The following is a 20,887-nucleotide window of genomic DNA, read 5'->3' on the forward strand; positions in this document are numbered from 1 at the left end:
AGTTGAAGGACTAAGGGAAGGTCAAATTCAGGGACCGCCATTTGATCTAATCCGGCCTGCCTCTGCGCTCTGGAGAACTCCTTCTCCAGAGCCTGTTGCCTACAGCTGGCTTGCTTTTCTGCCAACTTGGAAAACTTCTTGAGGATGGTCTTAGCCTTAGATTTGGACTTGCCTGCCGCCTCCTGGGTAGAGGATTTGTGGCAGCCATAACTGGAGAATGGGGAGGCAATGCTCATGGGTTGAGCCATTGTTGAGTCCTCCATCCTGGCTGAGCAGTCTCAGGGAAACTGAGACGAAGCTCTGGCAGACAAGTAGTTGGTGGAAGTGAAATTGGAACAAGTAACAAGACTGTTCCCCTGACCACCTGATCAGAAAAAATTCTAACTGGGCTTTGGTCACGGCAATTGAGTTAGATGCCGAAGGCACGTTTGGGGCCACTCTCTGGGCTCCGCCTGGAGGCCTTAGGTGGCCAGTCAAGGTGCACCAGAAAAGGCAAAAAAACCTCCTCCCAATGAAGGGTGCAGAGGGCCTGAGACAAGGCCTGGCAAGAAAGGATCAAGTTCAAAATGGCGGCTGGTCAATGTTTTAAATTGCAAGTATTAATTTGTGGTGGTTGGAGGCTCTATCCTCTAATAATTTGACCTACTGCCAACAAGACCCTCACTATGGTAAAGTGATGAGGCCTACAGGCAGTCAGTGGGGCAGGGCTCAATGTGGCCTGGTTAAATGACCGCGTGGCGTGGTTCAAAATGGCGGCCGCGGTGAATCTGTGAAAGGCGCTATTATACTAACGGACTACGGTGGGGCTGAAAGAACCTGACCCCCAAAGCATGTGAGGCCTATATCAAAAATAAAAAAAGGCCCCAAACGAGTGCAATAAGCAAAGGAAACTGTTCTTTTATTTTGTTCCCTGGGCGGCAGCCTCAAAAGGGAGGCCACGACTTGCTCTTCGTTGGGAACGACACCGGAGGCTTTGAAAGGAAGGTTGCTAGTGTTGGGGCTGGACGCTGTGGCAGCGCTAAGCACTGCGCCGAAAATTGAATCAACAGGCAGCCTCCAAACAGCAGGCAAGAAAAACGACTCGCTTTTGACTTCGTTGCCTCTGGCAGCAACCAAAATGGCACCTGCGGGTGTTCCCAGCTACCGGAGATGATCCAGAGGCCCCAAATTCAAAAAGAAAGTTCAAGCCTGCAGCACAAGATTCTGCTCGGTTGTAGGAAAAAACGGGGGGAGAAGGATGGGTATTCAATGGCAAGCCTGCCAAAAGAATTTTCCCCAGAGCCCTGGGAAAATCAGGAAAGCTGCAGGAGCCTCTCTCCCCCCCACCTCCCACTCCCCAATCTTTAATTCTAAATTAGCACTGATCCCAGTGATAAGGGAAAAATTTGAGGGAGGATTCCAAATTAGGATTTACAAATTAAGGGAGGATTCCAATTAATATTCAGTCAATTTAAAGGAAAAAGGAGAATTCACCAATGGATTTCTGACCTGCTATCTGTTGAGAGCCAAACCTGATACATCTTCAAGAGCTGAGACCAAGTTAAGACTGGATCTCCTAGCAAGAGGGGGCGTGTCAAGTTTGGCTACTTGGTCTCAAGAGCAGGCAAACAGAGAAAACCCATTGGTGGATTCTCCATCTCCTGTACTGGAGAAAGAGAGGAGAGAGAAAGAGGGAGGAAAGAGAGAAAGAGGGAGAGGAATGGCGCTTCTCCAACCAGGCTGGGCGGAGCCAGCGGAGCAACCTTCCTGCCCCCCCTCCCCGGCCAGCTGGATGGGGGGTTGGGGGTCACCACAACATGAGGAACTATATTAAAGGGTTGCGGCATTAGGAAGGTTGAGAACCACTGATCTATCAGAACCATGACACAGGCAGGTATAATCACTTTAAGATGTAAACATAAAACTTCAAAAAATGAACAGAGAATCTTATAGTTGTTAAGTTTAACACAGCAAAATAAAATAAAATCTGTTTCTTATGCTTGAGCAAACTACTACAATTCAGTATGCATAAATTTTAAAGAAATTATTTTGGGTTCATCTCACTTTTTGTTGGCTTTTTATATTAAAATTTCTAACAATATTTTTCCCTTTGACACAAATAGTTTGTACATAAGAAATTTATTTTGAGGCAAAATTCAGAGACATAGACTAAGTGTGTCAACACTGCTAATATTGAATATTCTTGCTTTGACAAAATATGCAGAGCTGTCTGGCACTTTTAGAGTTAACTCAGATGATGCAGGGAGAGAGAGCAATTTGCAAGGGCTTCAGAAGGAAGTGAACCTTTGCCCCCCAGGCTGATTGGAGAACATGACTCATGACAGCAAAAGAGGGAGGGAAAATGCTAGCAAAAATAACTGCTTTAGGGTGGAGACTTCAGATCTTGGCATCCATCCATGATGTGCCGACAATCTGTATACTGTTAATAAAGGCTTTTAGGATAAACAATGCCTGGAAGTTCTTTGAAATGTTTCATTAGTCAGAACCTTGACAAAGTGCTTCTATAAAATGATATACAGTGTCCATGTCCCAAAAATCAAGCCCTAGAGACAATTTATTATGAACTGGACATTGGTGAAGAGATATTCTATTCAGTTAAAAAGAAAACATTTCATGATTTTTACTTTAAAATGTTTATTAAAAATGAAGTATGGTAAAAAAAATACATAATAGAAGTGGAAAGATGGGAATAGTATACTTCAGCACAATTTACTAATTACAATTTTTATCATAATTAACTAAAAATATAAAGACTCATTAAATTCATTTTTGTATTTAACAAATTTTCTTTCATTTTTTCCAATTACTTGGATTGTTTGAAATGCGATAAACTTTTAAAGACTAGATTTACTCAGAAAATATTGTGTAAAAAATCTATATCCATATGTAGATATAGAATACAGAATATAGAATAAGATTATTGAACAGCTGAAAGTTATAGGTTTCACCTGCTATCTAAAGATGCTACTAGCCTTTAATACTGTGACTGTATAACTCAAATATTAAATTCTATTTTACACTATAAAATTTGCATTTCTGATTATAATCCATTTTTTATGTGCCAGGTATTGAAATACAACATAAATACATGTTAGATGTATTCTAACATATGCAGACTTATGTGCAGATTTGTGCAGACTTACCTCAATATTTATTTCTTTCCTTCTATTATTGGGCATAATCACAGTTTGACTGAAAATCTCATAAATTCCACAAAGAAAGTGGATTTTACTATCGAGTTAACATCATAATTAAAAATTATGTAATATACTGCCATCATACCAAACGCTGAATACAATCTTACATTCTACAAATGTAGATTGCAAAATAGTACTGCAAAACTATAAATAGTCAATCAGTCAGCAATAGCAGAAACTAAACTTTAAGGAAGGTAAATATTGAGCAATTGGTAAAATTAAAACACTAAAGACTTAGCAACTAAAAGATCTGTAACCTAAAATTACAGAGTTTCAGAGTCACCGAAGAGGCTGTAGCTTAGACAACCATCCCTGTCACAGTCCAGGACTATATCACAAGAGTTCTGATAACTAAAGAGTACAGCTTATAATATTGAACAAGTAGTCCTTGTCTTACAACCACAATTGGGCCCAGAATTTCTATTGCTAAACAAGGTGATTGTTAAAGTGAGTCATGCCAGATTTTACTATCTTTTTTGCCACAATCATTAATCAAATCACTGCAGTCGTTAAGTGAGTCATGTGGCTGTTAAGCGACTCCATCTTCCCCCCCCCACTTGACCTTGCTTGTCAGAAGCCAGCTGACAAGGTTGCAAGAGGTACTAAGCACAGGAACTCAGGACACTGCAGCTGTTGTAAATAGATGCAGGTTTCCAAGTGATCGTATTTTGATCACATGACCATGGGGATGCTGCAATCATTGTAAATGTGAGGACCAGTCATAAGTCACTTTTTTCAGTATGTCTACAACTTTGAAAAACTGCTGAATGAATAGTTATACGTCAAGGACTACCTTTAACAGGGATCTAAAACTTCAGATCTAAAACCCCAAAAGTTTTCCAGAATAGGCCAGGACTATGCAGATTGCACCTGTCGACACCTCCTTAAAAAAGCTATATGGTTTCCATAGTTGCTGGGTGATCCCAAGCAAATAGGTATTTGAGATTTTGATCAAGCCCATACCCATTCAGTGAGCTCATGCCCCCTCTGATTAGGTGATTAGGCTCCTAAACAAAAATGAGCATCCTCCCAGTTGCCTGGATGGATAACTCCAGGAAAATCTGCATCTTCTTTAAAGAGGCACTGAAAGCACTGAGACCTCTCCTGCTCCCAAGCATCTTTGCAGCTTCAGATCCAAAGAGGAACACTGCCCTTTCTCACTGTGCTTTATATATACCTGTCCAGCCTAGATGAGTTCAAATCGCCAGGACCAGATGGATTACACCCCAGAGTTCTCAAGGAACTGGCAGATGTGATATCAGAGCCACTGAACTATATTTTTCAAAGATCCTGGAACACAGGGGAACTACCAGAGGACTGGAAAAGAGCTGATGTAGTTCCCATCCTCAAAAAAGGAAAAAAAATGGATCCAGGAAATTACAGACCTATCAGCCTGACCTCAATACCTGGGAAGATCCTGGAAAAGATAATCAAACAACGAATCAACAAACACCTAGAGGCAAACAAAGTCATTACTAAAAGCCAACATGGGTTTGTCAAAAATAGATCATGCCAGACAAATCTTATTGCATCCTTTGACCAAGTGACAAAATTAGTGGATAAGAAGAATGCTGTGGACATAATTTACTTGGACTTCAGTAAGGCATTTGATAAAGTAGATCACAACCTACTACTTGACAAGATAGAAAAATGTGGGGTAGACAGAACCACCACCAGATGGATCCGTAGCTGGCTGACCGGCCGTACTCAGCGAGTGGTCCTCAATGGAACTGCATCTATATGGAGGGAAGTGTGTAGTGGGGTGCCCCAGGGCTCTGTTCTGGGCCCAGTACTCTTCAACATCTTCATCAACGATTTGGATGAAGGGATAGATGGGGAACTCATCAAATTTGCAGACGACACCAAGCTGGCAGGAATAGCCAACACTCCAGAAGACAGGCTTAAGATACAGAAGGATCTGGACAGACTTGAACACTGGGCACTAACTAACAAAATGAAATTCAATGGTGAAAAAAGCAAGGTTCTACATTTAGGCAAGAAAAACCAAATGCACAAGTACAGCATAGGTGGCACCATGCTCAATAGTAGTAACTGTGAGAGGGACCTCGGAGTCCTAGTAGACAATCACCTAAATATGAGCCAGCAGTGTGCTGCAGCTGCCAAAAAGGCCAACACAGTGCTAGGCTGCATTAACAGAGGGATAGAATCAAGATCACTCTTCAATGCCTTGGTAAGGCCACACTTGGAATACTGCATCCAGTTTTGGTCACCACGATGTAAAAAAGATGTTGAGACTCTAGAAAGAGTACAGAGAAGAGCAACAAAGATGATTAGGGGACTGGAGGCTAAAACATATAAGGAACGGTTGCTAGAATTGGTATGTCTAGTTTAACGAAGAGAAGGACAAGGGGGGACATGATAGCAGTATTCCAATATCTCAGGGGCTGCCATAAAGAAGAGGGAATTAAGCTATTTTCCAAAGCACCTGAAGGCAGGACAAGAAGCAACGGTGGAAACTAATCAAGGAGAGAAGCAACCTAGAACTAAGGAGAAACTTCCTGACAGTGAGAACAATTAATCAGTGGAACAGCCTGCCTCCAGAAGCAGTAAATGCTCCAACACTGGAAGTTTTTAAGAAGAGACTGGACAGCCACTTGTCCGAAATGGTGTAGGGTTTCCTGCCCAAGTTGGACCCCCAAGGTCCCTTCCAACTTTACTATTATATATATAATATATACATATATGTTTTCTGAGGTTTTCGCGGGTATTTGTATGTAGGTCTTTGGTTATTCGGATTTTCTCCCACGTAAAATTGGAAGTGTCTTGGCGACATTTCGACGAAGTCTCATTCTTCATCTTCAGGCTGGTGCTTTCGGCTTCGTGCTTTGAGCAGCAATGTGTGGTCTTAGCTGTTTATTCCTTTTAACTTTTAATATATATAATATATGTGTGTGTGTGTGTGTGTGTGTGTGTGTGTGTGTTTTCTGAGGTTTTCGCGGGTGTTTATATGTAGGTCTTTGGTTATTCGGATTTTCTCCCACGTAAAATTGGAAGTGTCTTGGCGACGTTTCGACGAAGTCTCATTCGTCATCTTCAGGCTGGTGCTTTCGGCTTCGTGCTTCTATATAAATCTATATAAATCACTCCTGCTTTTAAGCTCCACTAATTAATTAACATATTCCAATTAATCTTAAACAAACATATTAATAAGACTTTGGGTATCCCTTCTACTACTCATAATATTCCAAGAATAATATTCTAATATTTTCATATATATTCCATCTCTTAATTTAATACATCATTAATTAATACCCTTTCTTCTCTTATCATAGATCTCTCTAACTCTTCTGTTACTACAAAATAGTTTTCTATATAAACAAAATAAAAACAAACAAAAAAACATTTCAACCTGTTAAATATTGATAGATTGATCTTTTAGAGTTTGAGGTTGAGATTCTACAAAATAATCTTTAGTTTTTCTCCATAGCTTCATCTCCTCTGACATTTCCAGTATTTTTTCCAATATCAGCTCATAGTCAAGCTGTGGGTAAAGGTCTGCTATTTCCATCATAAAAGAATCTTTTAATCTTTTTGTGGAAACTATATTTATTCTGCCTCCACCATTTTTAAATCACAAACACAACTCACAGCTGTTTCCAAGCCTTTATCTTCCCTTCTTATTAATTTCTGAAGGTCAAAGCAGTTGCAATAAATATTTTTGCCACAAGATGCCCTCAGTAAGCTATAAAATTTCCCCTTTACAAGTTAAAAGCCTTTATCTCATTAATGATGACAAAGAAAGAGACAGAAAAAAGCCAATATCTCCAGTATAGTAAGTAAAATAATGCTCTATATTACAAGTTTTTCCAGGGATGCCCAATAACCAAAAAGTTCAAGGTATAATAAGTGCTATTCTGTAGTTTTGTTCAGAGGTTTTTTTTTCCCCAAACAGACAGACGCCGCTCTCTTAGAAGAGGGAAGTCATCCCAAAAAAAAAAGCTCTTTGCAGAAAAAGTAGTTCAGAGAAATAGGAAGGACAGAGGGAGGGAAAAAAGTCTCACCCGGATTCACCACGGTGGTTCTTTGTGCTTAGATGACTTTCTGACTTCAGCTAGCACAGCTAAGTAATTGGCCATTTTACTGGCCGATCTTCTCTATCGGCCCTACGGAGTTAGCTCGGACTGTAGGGGGAGCCGTCGCTCCACCGCAGCCGAGCAAAAGCCTCAACGGTGGTCGCCCCTCCAGGGCGATTTAGGATCCACATAAGAATCTACCGGTTGAGAGAAAGCAGCAAACGAAGAGCAGCAGCTCTTCGTAGAGCTGCGCCTGGCATGATCGGACGCGGAAGTGCTTAAGTTTCAATCTGATGTTGCACAGATTTAGGACTCAGCACACTGCGCTTCGTAACGACTAAATTAACATGTTTCATCATGCAGTAGTTTTGTATCCTTAATTACTTAAAATTGGACTAGTCAAGAAGTGTAAAAATGTAAGATCAGCTCAGATAAGATGGCAAATGAGATACAAATGAAAGCTTTTTATCATACCGTGATTATTTTGTAGAAACCAAAGCCCAAAGTGGGATCTATCAGCTTATATCTGAATAGGGCAATACTAAAATAGCATTCAGAAGACTCTCTACTCATCTAAGCACTATTTAGCATAAATATATTCACACCTGCTTCAACAGGCTGATTATGAGTTGAGTAAAGATCAAGTGCCTTACATTCCAGGGCAGAGTTTGTTATAATTGGTGACATAAACTGATACACACAAACCTATGTGGCATATCTCAAAACTCTTGTATGCTGCTTTTCCACATAAACCAAGTTAATCATTTCTGGCAAAGAGCATAAATATGGGAAGCATTTGAGAATTGCTTACATTGGAAGTATCTTTAATAAGAAATGTACCTCAAAAAAAAGCATCAAATTAAAACTAAAGAAACAATTATGGCTTAAATATCTAGCAGAGAAAGTCTTACTTCAAAACAGTAAATGTTATTTCAAAATATTTTCTAAGTCTATCCTTCCATAGCCTAGTAACTCTCAAGTATGAAGACTGCCACTCTAGCAATACACCCATTGCTAAGAACAGATGTCTGAAGCACTCTACAAATGTCGAGAACATTTCTTTTAACACTTATAAGCAAAAATCTATCCATGTTTGAGTGAACTGATATTGAACTAGAAGCTAGTAGAAGCTGATAAATTTCCTTTCAGGTATAACATAATAAGAACCACTACCATTTAGCACAGATGTTTCCATGCAACAGAAGTTTAGAATTTATGGAATAAATTAGCAAAGCAGCTGCGTTAATGTGATATATCAGGTATGGTGTCTAGAAGCATGAAGTTTTCTTGAATGAAGAAAGCACTCTTTCTAAGCTTTACAAAGGATTGCTTGGCAATATACAAGATACAAAACTAATGACTTGTAACAGTATAGTGATATAATTCAACTTCATATTGATTTGGTGATAGATCAATTTAATATTTCTTGCCATTATATTAATCTTGGAAAGGTTACATTCAGTTTATAGTACAGATGACAACATTGCTCTATCATTATTCCTTATAACAAACACAATATGGAGCTCCTGAAAAGAATATTAAATTTCAGCTACATCTAAAAGTCTACAGGTTCCTATGGCTGCATTGTAGCGTAGCATTCCCAGTACATATGCCAAGATTTCACTATAATCAGATAAAAATAAAAATCCTAACATTTCTATTTTAGGACACTTAACAACAAAGAAATAATCTGGTTATCAGAAATAACACATGAATCTATTAAACATTAGATCCTTTACGTAATTAATCCGATAATTTGACTTTTAAAAAGCTTTAAATATTTAAATGTGTGAACATTTAAATCAAAACTTTTAAAAATCAAAAATCCTACATCAAAAACACTTTGCATATTGACCTTAAGTCATATATTTGCTGAAAATATTGTTTAAAGCAGGGGTGTCAAACTCGCAACATCATGTGACGTGTCACGACATATTGTGACTTTTTTTCCATTGCCGGCAAGGGGGTGGGCATGGTTTCGCCATGATGCATCCGGCCCGTGGGCTGGCAGTTTGACACCCCTGGTTTAAAGAGATTGTATAGCAGGTGACTAACCACCTGCTTATAAATTACTATTTATACATCCTATTTCTAAATCAGTGATAAAATATATCTGTATCTTTTCTTGACTCTATATTCATAACTTTTATGCCAGTTTATGTTCTTGAATCACAAATCACAACCATGTATTTCCACATACAAAACCTGCCTATGGTGAAGTTCTTCAATATGTACATTTTTAAAAATTATTATTTTTTGTTTGGTAATTTAAAACCATTAGCTTTTGTCTGAAAGTCTATTGCTTCTACATGAAGCCATTATCATGCATATTTAAAAAATTGCTGCTCCCATTTGCTGTGTCACTTGAATTAGTCATATGATCCTGTTCCAATCCCCACTCTCCTTCATCCTCTTCATCAGGTTCAGCTTCAGATCCACTATGAGTGTTCTCATACAGAAAAACCTGCTCATCTACGTGAGCTGGGGCTAGCCGATTTCTTTTAGCACTAACAACATTGGCTGAAGAACTAAAAAGACGTTCTGGAAAGATCCTTGTAGCTGCAATGCACCAGTATTTCCGAAGCACGTTTGGCAAAGAAGGAAACAAAGCAATTCTATCAGACCACCACTTGAGTGGATCTTCACTGAGGCCAAGGACTTTCTGTGACTTGAAATTACTCAGTTCCTCAATAATCTGAGCATGCCACTCCTCTTGATCTTCAACACCCCCTGTCTGGCAAAAGATTTCTGCAAGCATATTATTGATAGCACTAGGAGGAGGAGGCGTGGAAGCAATTGCCACCTTTTTCACTGGTGGCTCTTCTGACACTGCAAACATTTTTTCTTCAGGCCTTGAAATATTGTCTTTTATTTTTTCCAGGATACTTTTTGCTTCCTCCAGCACTCTGTTCTCAACCTGTTGTTTTTCAAATGTCGAAAGAAAGGGCAATTTCTTGTATCTTGGATCTAAGAAAGTTGCAACATTGAGAAACATGTCTATCTCAGGATTATGCTGGTATGTTGCTGATAATTTCTTGACAATCACTTCCTTTGCCATGCTTATTTCTTTTAAGTCATTTTCTTTTATACTTAATGTTGTATTTAACAGCATGTGAAGAAGAGGTTTCACCATGCTTATTCTTGGGTACTTGGAAGCAGATATCATCTCAGCTACCTGTTTGAATGGCTGAAGTAAATCCACCAGCCCTTCAATTGTATTCCATTCGTTAGCTTCCAGCATCAGGTGGTGATTATTGCTATCTTCCACAAGTACTGCAGCAATGACAAACTGTTGCTCTTTAAGACGTTGCAGCATGGCAAGTGTGCTGCCCCACCAAGAAACACGATCACTCACAAGCATGCAGTGCAAACTGTTCTGCTGTTGCTGCTTTTCACTCAACATGTACGTGGCTATTGTAGACTGCTGAAAATATTCCACCAGTTTTCGACATCTAGATAGGACACTATTCAATTTAGGAAGCTGAAAAGCTTGCTGTATACCCGCATTGAAAGTCTGACCTAAGCAAGGCATCTGTACTGAAATGTCCAAAAGAGAGCAAGCTTTCACTACATCTTTCCCATTATCCATAGTAGCCCCAAAAACTTTGGTATTGATTTCCCATTCAATGAATATCTCATACAGGACTCTTGTAATTGTCTCAACAGTGTTTTCTTCTGGCATTTCAAATGTTTTTAGGCAACGAGAATTAATAGCCAAGCTGCCAGAAGAACTATTACTAAGAAAATGAACAGACAATGTTACATAGGATCTATTCTGGCTATGACTTCTCCATATATCAGTTGATATGCCACACCATGGAATGTCTGCCAATTCTTTTAACACAATCTCTCTAACAGCAACATATTTTTCAGGAATTCCTTTTGTGCAGAAGTACTTTCTGCAAGGAAGTTCATATCTGGGGTCAGCTGTTCTTAAGAGACTCTTAAATGTGGGTTCATCCACAATAGATGGAGGATGTAACCCTTCACAGATTAAACTAATCACTGCTGAGGTCAGCTCTTGATGCTTTTTATTCTCATAATTGTGACTTGTTTTCATAATTAAGTTGTCCTGAACAATCTGCTGAGATGATTCAGGCTTCAGTTTTGAAAATGCAGTTGCAAACGCCTCTCTCATTTGCTCAGTGTTGCTTTTCACAAATTCACAAAATTCATCTGGGTGGTTCTTTTCAAGATGGTAAGAGAGGTTGGATGTATTTCCTGAATAGGCAATCTGTGCCATACAAATGCGGCAGTAGATCTTCTTCCATTGTAATATACATCCCTCTGCATTGGTATCAAAGCCGAAGTACTTCCATACTTTACTCTTTGCTCTTGGGTGGGCCACTAACTTTAGGTCTGATGGGGAAGTTTCCAAAGTTTTATTCTCCATTGCTTTTTATCCACTGTCCCAACCTTTTGATTCTTCACTCATTAATGAGCACCTGATAAAGGCAGCAGATAAACATAACATGAGAAAGGACTGGTTTGCTCAACTGTATAAAATTAATGCTTCAATAAATATACAAAACCTACCTTAATAATAATATTGGAATGTTCCTCTTTGGAAACTGAATATATGCAATAATACTTCTACATGTTTTGCAAGTAGTAGTTAGTCAGATTTTATGACAAAACATTGGACCAAACTTAATTGCCCTCTGGACAACAATATGGGATATAAATTGCTAATTGTTTTTTACTTTATTTATAAAATTTATAGCTGCCCATCTTATTTCAAGGTAATTTTGGGCAGCTTACATAGACAGTATTGCAAATAGAATAAGTGCCATAGCCTCAATTGCATGTTTAATTTAAATACACAGAGAATAGCTCATTACAATAGCTGATGCATCAAGGATACAACAAAATGTTATCCAATCTCTTTCAACACTGAATAAATTCTCATCTCTGATGCAATCTCTGCATACCAGGAATCCATGACTTCAAGAATAGTTTGTTCTCCAGATTCAAGTGTCAGAAAGCTTCTATAGATAACTCGAGAAATAGCTGCCTTTTCCTCCTATACCACAGGTAAGCAACCTGCGGCTCTGGAGTCGCATGCAGCTCTGAGCCTTCCCCTGTGGCTCCCAGCCTCCTCTGCCATTTGCAGAGAGAGACAGAGAGAGGCACTTGCACTTCTCTTCTCTCTCTCTCTCTCTCTGCGTGTGTGTGTGTGTAAAAAAGAGTGGACTCATGATGTTCTCCGACGAGCTGAAAAGCTTATTTGGGCGGGGCTCCTCCCTTTGCTGCGTCTCTGCAGGAAGCAGGAGAGAGCTAGCTAGCCCAGCTATGCTGACTCAGGAATTCTGGGAGTTGAAGTCCATGAGACATAAAAGAGCTGAGGTTGCCTACCCCTGAGCTTGTTGGAGAACAGCTTGAAGCCAGCTTGTCAGGTGAGCAGAAGATCGGAGAGAGGGAGAGAGAGGGGGGATAGAAAGAGAGAGGGAGGGGGGAAAGAGACAGAAAGAGAGGGAAAGGAAAGAGAGGGAAAGAGAGAGAAAGAAAAAGAAAAAAGAGAAAGAAAGAAAGAAAGAAAGAAAGAAAGAAAGAGAGGGAGGGAGGGAGGGAGGGAGGGAGGGAGGGAGGGAGGGAGGGAAAGAGAGAGGGAAAGAGAGACAGACAGAGACCCTTTTGACATCTAAAATGAAGATAACACTGCATATATCCTTTTTTACCTTTACTATAAGTGTGTGTGTGTGTGTGTGTGTGTGTGTGTACACACACATATAATAAAGGTAAAAAAGGACATATGCAGCGTTATCTTCATTTTAGATATCAAAAGGGTTTTGCGGCTCCCAGTGTTTTGTTTTCGGTGGGAAACGGGTCCAAGTGGCTCTTTGAGTGTTTTGGGTTGCCTACCCGTCCTATACCATGAATAAGAGTGTATTAGCGACTGATCACACTGACCAGAAGAAATACTCACCATGATAAGTGAAGATTTGTGATCCTAAACATATAGTACTGCTTATGGCAATGAGCAAGGAAGCCTTTCATAAACTGAGAATTTGTGAAATTACTTTTTCCCTTCTTGAGACTTTTTAATTGTCATAAGCATGGATGTATTTTTCTGGCTATTATTATGAATATGCTCAAATAGTTTTCTTATATTTTTTGATATTTCATAGCATTAATATGACATAAAAGCTAGCAGCGTTTTAATGAACAGAATTTGGAAGACCATTTGTTGAATGTTCATCTAGAATCTAACAAAACAATGCCTTGTGTTACTGAGAAGTTTATTAGAAAATATGAGTTGTGCTGTATTTATTGTGCTGCTTTCAGAAATTCAGTCCTATAAAGTTGCTTCAATACAGTATGTCCAAATGTGTAAACTGCTCTCTCTGTCTAGTTTTGAACTGTTTACTTAATTTGATGCACATATGAACAAGCAAGATGGTTAAAATTCAACAAACAAGAAGTTTAAACAAAAATTTTAAAAATTCCTCTGGATGGTCACACAGTTCTCCCCATAAGAGTCTTTGCAGCACTACTGTATATCCCAAATTAACATCATAGGAGATGGAATGATCTCAAAAAAGCTAAACTGGAATGGATCTGGTTACACTCAGATGGGGAGACTACTACAAAATCTAAGAATTGAAGAACTATAAGCTAGATTCAATAGTTGAAAACAAGTTGAGGACGATAATTAGAAATCACTTTTATTATTTTCATGAGAATTACAAGGCTTATTCCATGAAATTACAACACATCGTGTTTAGCCTTTATTTTAAACTGTAATAAATTCCTCTGAAATAAATTGTATACAAATAGTCCTCAACTTACAACCACAATTGAACCAGAATTTATGTTACTAAGTGAGAAATTTGTTAAGTGAGTTTTGCTCCATTTTACAACTTTTCTTGCCACATTCATTAAGTGAATCACTGCTATTGTTAAATTAGTAATGGTTGTTAAATAAATCTGGCTTCTCCACTGACTTTGCTTGTCAGAAGGTTGCAAAAGGTGGTCACATGACCCTGGGACATTGCAACTGTCATAAATATGAACCAGTTGTCAAGCATCCGAATGTAAATCACATGACCATGGGGATGCTGCAACAGTCATAAGTGTGAAAATGGTCATAAGTCACTTTTTTCAATGCTGTTGTAACTTTGAAAGGTCGCTAAATGAACTTTTGTAAGTCAAGGACTACTTGTAATGCAAAGTGCTTATTTTACAATGTGTATATGGTGATCTCTTACACTAATTAATTTTGGGTAGCTCAATGTCATTTGCACAACTAGTAATTGCATTTTCAATAAATGTTTATATCTTTATCAGTAATTGGCATATAGAAACATATATCACAAAAAGAGTCACAGTGGTGCAGTGGTTAGAATAGAGTACTGCAGGCTAATTCATTGCTTACTCCAGGAGTTTGATTCTCACCAGCTCAAGGCTGACTCAGCCTTCCATCCTTCCGAGGTTGGTAAAATGAGGACCCAGATTGTTGGGGGCAATATGCTGACTCTGTAAACTGCTTAAAGAGGGCTGTAAAGCTTTATGAAGCAATATATAAGTCTAAGTGCTATTGCTATACAGATAAAATCTATGGTTTATAGACTCTAAAGAGTTATCATTGTATACAAGGGAAAAGGTATGTGTTAGGCAATAAATATGTGTAACTATGTATTCATGTAAAGATTGTTTGTACTCAATCTTTGTTCCTAAAAATGGCAAATCATTTTGCATAAATGCCCACACTTCTTAAGTATACAAGTTATTTTGTCACTCATTTACCATGGTCTAAAAATATAGTGCAAGAGAAAGGAGACACTGCACTATTTAGTTTTTTTAGCTCAAGGAATTCACTCTCACTGTTAAGGTATCTTTAAAGACTTCTTGTAAATGACACATTTACAGCTAATAATGAGGCCATTACTATTATCAACATTCCTCCTGGGCACTTGAATTTCTCTGCCTTGATATATGAATCAAGAGGAAAACAGGTGTTTTAATTTGCTTTTTTAGAACTTATAACCAGCACCACAGCTGGCACTTCATAAACTACTTGATAAATGGAACCAAGCCACCATTTCCGAAAAATAGCTGTCAGTAGCATTTTGGTTGACAAAGTTTACCTGGCAGGTAACTAATATTAGAGTAATAATAAATGAGTACAAGATGCTATTCTTAATTTAGATGGAGTATTTATAAAGCATATGGACACTACAACCACAGCAAGTTCCCTACTGGCTAATAAGTACTACCCTTCGTCTTCCTTCATTTTAAATTAAGTTAAAAATTGGCTCATTTTCCTAATAAAACAATAACCAAAGTCTTGGAATCAACTTATTTTCAAAGTTCAAAGCTAACTGTTTTCATAAATTTAATAGAGCCATTTTCTTAAATGTAATAGAGCCATATTATATTTTCTCATAACTTTTAAGCAATGTGTAAGAATGGAATGTTGCAGAATAGTTAGATGTTCTGTAATTTAGAATACCTAGTGGTGTTTTCTCTTAGACCAGTGGTTCTCAACCTGTGGGTCGGGACTCCATTTGGGGTCGAATGACCATTTCATGGGGGTCGCCAAACAATGCAGTCTGCCATTTTTTCCCCCTTTTCCTTAGCTGTGCTACTCCCTTTTATTCTATTGGCTTTTGAAAGCCAATAGAATAGACTCTCTTGAATAGAGTCTAATTCTATTGGCTTTCAAAAGCCAATAGGAATTGTCCAGGCTGTCTCTGCCCTGCTGAGCCCGCCAAAAGTCCCATTCTGCAAATGGTGCTGCACCAGTTGAGTAGTCCTCGACTTACGACCGGTTGGGGGTCGCGGCATTAAAAAGGTTGAGAACCACTGTCTTAGACGGACTCCTGAAAGCAAGAGAAAGGAGTCAATAAAATACCTGGCAAGATTTGAAATTTGAAGGTAGAATTTAGTAAAGTAGCAAGCCGGTGGGGAACAAATAAGTTGAAACTTATATTTATAATTTTAATTGTCAAATTATAGCCTTTGGTCTATGAAGTTTCAGAAAAGAATATTACACCTTCAGGAAGAAGAGTGAAAACTGAACATTAACATTTGATCTGATTAGTTACCTAAGCAAGAAGGAGATAGTAAGATAAGTGGGTAGAACTATTGAAAAGGGGCAATTTTATTTGCTGCTTTTCCACATCAGGTGAGTTTCCTCCTTCCTCACCTCGCGAAGAGGTACTACTGCTGTTTTTTTTTTTTCAGTTGTAAAAGTTCTGGTCCTTTCTTAGTAAATCTTTTACTGTTATCAACAATTTGGAATCAAGAGGAGTAATGTTGCCCATATTAGTGCCCAACTTTGAAAAATAGAAAAGGACAGAGAAGTAGTAGTTTTTAAAATTTCCTGGAAAAGGGTAATTAAGCCAGTATAATTACATAATACATGGGTGCTTGCCTTCAACAAAATTCTGTAGTCTGAATGGATGCAATTTTTTGCTTTTAGTTTTCAAATCCAGTGAACAGATAAATCATGGCATTCAATTTTATACACCATAGTCCCAGGGATTATAAAACAATTGTATCAAAATTTGCCCTCAATTTATCTTCTCTATATACTAAGATAATTAATTATACATTCAAGATAAAATAAGGATAGATCTTATAAAGTTTTCTAAGTTATATGTTGAAATTAAAATATTAGACATTACATACTTAGATTAAATACAACATAAATGCATTAGCAAAACACTTTTTAATAAAAGTGAAATAATATTCAAAAATGGCACAGTCCATCAATGATATACTACACAAAATCAACACATTTCACTCAACCTAACTAGGTGGAATCTGCAGTCTACATATTATAAATTAATTTAAATGAAATCTATAAATCCAGTCTAGATCTAGTGTAGTGTCTATTCACATAACAATCAAGAAAAAGTCTGGCTTATCTGTGTGTCCAGTATATGCTTTCCCTAAGCAAGAAAGCTACAAATCATTTATCTACAGTTTTACAGATCCTGAAACTCTAGGGTGCAAAAGAAGTCAAAGAAATAGAATAGATTATGACAATCTAGAAAGAACAGAAACAAAGGTGTTGAGCTTAATCATTCAGAAGAAAGTGACCAGGTGTATTCACAGGTAAACCAGCTTAAACTATATTATGGATAGTGAAAATTACTGATCTTTACCATAGTATATTGTAGCTCTAACCAAAGACAATTATATCAATTAATTACATTTGTACAGATCAAGAGCAGTTCAGGTATGCATTATTTAGACTATTTTAACTGGCATTTTACTTGCAAAGTTTCAGTGCAAAATGTAACAAAATATTGCTATCAAAATGAAACCACAGGTTCAATCCTACCTGCAGTAGTTCAAGAGAAATCTCTCATATGATAGCACTTTCATTTTCTAGTTTGCTAGGATTTATCCTGATGAGTAACTTTAGACAATTTTTACGTGCGTGCTTCTCCCAATTCTTCCAGCATAGAAACTAAAAAACAGGAAGCTTCCACTGCCATTTCTAGTTTCTTGTTTATGAATCCTTGTTCCCTGCATTTTTCTCCGCACAATAAAAGCCCAACTCATGCAGATAAGCAAAGCGATGGCGTTCGAGAAGAATCATTAGCTTATTTTTGCATTTAAAGAACACACCGCCCACCCCAGCTCCGCGTGCAATCTACTAACCTGTTTTGGAAACGGAACGCGGACGGAGGCGTCGAAACAGCTGCTCCAGGACGACGCGGAAGCCGATAAAATAGACCCAAAGGGCAGGCATTACCAAGGACAATAGCGACATGGCTGCTAGGCCGCGCTGAAGGTCAGACGCCGCCTTAGATTTCCTTCTGTAGCTTGGTCTGTGAAGAGCCAGTTTCCAACTTACCAGGGCAGTCGAGGAATCGGCACAACGCCGTCTGAACCCTACTAGATAGCCACACCCAGCGGAAGAGGATTCCGGCCTCCCGCCTTCAATGGGTCGATCGGTTCCTTTCTGAGCATGTGCGCTGGTGATCTCATCCTTTCGTGTATGGTTTCTCTCTGCTCCTCCCTATCGCTCGCTTGTCGCGGGGGGTCGAGAGAGATGGTGCGTGGAAAGTTGCAGATAGAGTGAAGAGGGGACATGATCCCACTCACGTAGTTACTTTTAAGCTTTAATAGTACTATCTGCCTCAAATATGTCAAGGCTCGTGTTAATTTGTTTCTCAGGTTCCTTCACACCCCACGTACACCATTTACCACTCTTCAGAATGGAAAATATGAGGGGATATTGCTATTTTTGCCCTTAGACAGTACAGGTAGTCTTTGACCAAAATTTCTGTTGCTAAGCAAGACAGTTAAGTGAATTTTGCCCCATTTTTACATCCTTTCTTGCCACAGTTGTTAAGGGAATCACTGCAGTTGTGAAGTTAGTAACAGGATTGTTAAGTGAATTTGGCTTCCCCATTGACTTTGCTGGTCAGAAGGTCACAAAAGCAGTCATGTGACCTTAGAACACTGCAACCATCATAAAATCCGGGCTAGGTGCCAAGCGTCTGAATTTTGATCGTGTGACCATGGGAATGCTACAACAGTTTTGTGAAAAATGGATTATAAGTCACTTTTTTCATGCTGTAATTTTGAACAGTCATTAAACAAACTGTTGTAAGTGGAGGACTATCTGTACCTAAAGACAGGAACCCTGTCTTTTCCTGATCTTATTTCCAATATTAAATCAATCAGACACATCTATGATATTCAACAATATCAGTGTGCAATGTTGTGATCTAATTCCCAATAGCATTGCCTGTTTTACAGTTTGGATTATGCCATTAGATCATGGTTCTCAACCTTTTTAATGCCGCGACCCCCAACCGGTCGTAAGTCGAGGACTATTCAACCAGTCGTAAGTCGAGGACTACTCAACTGGTGCAGCACTGTTTGCAGAATGGGACTTTTGGCGGGCTCAGCAGGGCAGAGACAGCCTGGACAATTCCTATTGGCTTTTGAAAGCCAATAGAATTAGACTCTATTCAAGAGAGTCTATTCTATTGGCTTTCAAAAGCCAATAGAATAAAAGGGAGTAGCACAGCTAAGGAAAAGGGGGAAAAAATGGCGGACTGCGTTGTTTGGCGACCTCCGTGAAATGGTCATTCAACCCCAAATGGGGTCCCGACCCACAGGTTGAGAACCACTGCATTAGATTAATGCACATTTTCAATGTAATTGTTATAACCTGTTTTAATAAACCAGGTCAGAAAATGCATAAAATATGTGCTACCTCCTGAAAATACAGGGTAACAAACACTAACAGAACTAGAGCAGCGGTTCTCAATCTGTGGGTCATGACCCCTTTGGGGGTCGAACGACTCTTTCACAGGGGTCGCCTAAGACCATCCGAAAAAACATATTTCCGATGGTCTTAGGAACCAATTGGCGCAGCTCAAGCTCGATTTTTGAAAAGCACTCAAATCAAAGGCAGCAATGTCACGAAAGCAAAGGCTGCAGGGGGGGCAGGAGAGGAAGAGTCAGCGAGCCCCAGCCAGCGAATAAACCGAGCCAGCCAGCCAGGCTGAAAAGAGGCGGGGCCTCCCAAACCCTGACTTTTTTCCTCTCTCCTCCTTTCCTTTGCAACTTGCAAAGGAAAGGGACCCCCCCAGACAGAAGCACGGGAAGGCTGGAGAGCTTTGCGCGGGGTCCCGATTCCCCTTTGCTCCACCACCAGCACTGCCGCCAGACCAGCCAGCTGCTGGGGAAAATTTCCCTTCCCCCCCCCCTTCCCTCTCCCTCTTTTTTTAGTGCAAAAAAAAAAAGTCCCAGTCTCTTGTTTTTCCTTTTCTTTCCCTCTTCTCGGCTTTTTAAAAATAACAACCGGGGGATCTTCAAGCCAATAGTTGTTGCTGGGGCATTAAAAAAAAAAGTCCTTCCCAGGCAGGGAATCTTTCGGCGCTTCTTTGGCTTTTCTGAGCTGGGGGAGAGGAGAGCTGATTGGGGGGGAGGTCCTAAGAAGAAGGGAAAGACCCACGGGAGAGGCTTGGCTGCTTTTCTGCTCAAGCAGCCAGCAAGAAAAAAGCCCTGGAAGGTCGGCTGTCCAGGTTTTTCAATCCCTTATTAAATAGGCAAAGGCTTGGCCATTTAATAGTTTGCTCAAACTTTTTAACCTCCCAGATTTTTTACCTTCAAATATGAACGAATAAATGGCATATTAAAAAAAGAAAGAAGTAAATCATAGGAAGAGCCCGTTTAGGAACGTGAGAGAAATAATATTCAAGAGGAGAAAATCGGGTGAATTTGATGCCCCCTAACAGAAGGTGGGTGTAAGGACCCACCCCGCTTTGCATCTTAAGAAGACAGAACTCTTGGAATAATTCTTCCAACAGGCATCTTTTATTAAGAGAAAATGGTTGCAGGTGTTCTAGACAGGACTTGGGGTCCAAGCTCTCCCATTCAAGGTTTTAAGGGGTTCCCCAGTAATCCCACCCAATCACCCCCTACTTTCAGCGACAGTTTCAGGCATTACAATCCCACCCCCTTTTCCTTTCTGCCGGCTGGATGGAGACTTCAAAGAAAACTACATGAAAGGTAACAGCTCCATTCTTATGGTTAGCTCTTTTGGCAATACACACAATCAGCTGCTTTATTTATTTATTTTATTTATTTTATGAGACTTATATACCGCTTTAAGTGCAAGTACTCTCTAAGCAGTGTACACCAGTAAGCAATGTATGTATATATTTACATTGCCCCCAACAA

General features: G+C 39.2%; 1 protein-coding gene across 5 annotated transcripts in view; it reads right to left on the reverse strand.

The window, feature by feature from the left end:
- Positions 1-18,168, reverse strand: part of ZBED1 (zinc finger BED-type containing 1) — a 304,298-nt gene extending 286,130 nt beyond the window's left edge. The window contains exons 1-2 of one of the 5 annotated variants that reach the window (XM_039357783.1): positions 17,846-18,168; positions 8,627-11,676 (exon numbers count right to left, since the gene is read on the reverse strand). In XM_039357783.1, coding sequence (XP_039213717.1) covers positions 9,537-11,624 — 2,088 coding nt within the window. In that variant the 5' untranslated portion in view covers positions 11,625-11,676; positions 17,846-18,168 and the 3' untranslated portion in view covers positions 8,627-9,536. Of the gene's footprint in view, positions 1-8,626; positions 11,677-17,845 lie in introns of those variants that run through there. The other 4 variants (XM_039357786.1, XM_039357784.1, XM_039357785.1 and 1 more) reach the window with 4 other exon arrangements.
- Positions 18,169-20,887: the final 2,719 nt, after the last annotated feature.

This window comes from Crotalus tigris, unplaced genomic scaffold, assembly GCF_016545835.1.
Source record: "Crotalus tigris isolate CLP2741 ecotype Arizona unplaced genomic scaffold, ASM1654583v1 scf7180000018945.517086, whole genome shotgun sequence".
NCBI classification, from domain to species: domain Eukaryota; kingdom Metazoa; phylum Chordata; class Lepidosauria; order Squamata; family Viperidae; genus Crotalus; species Crotalus tigris.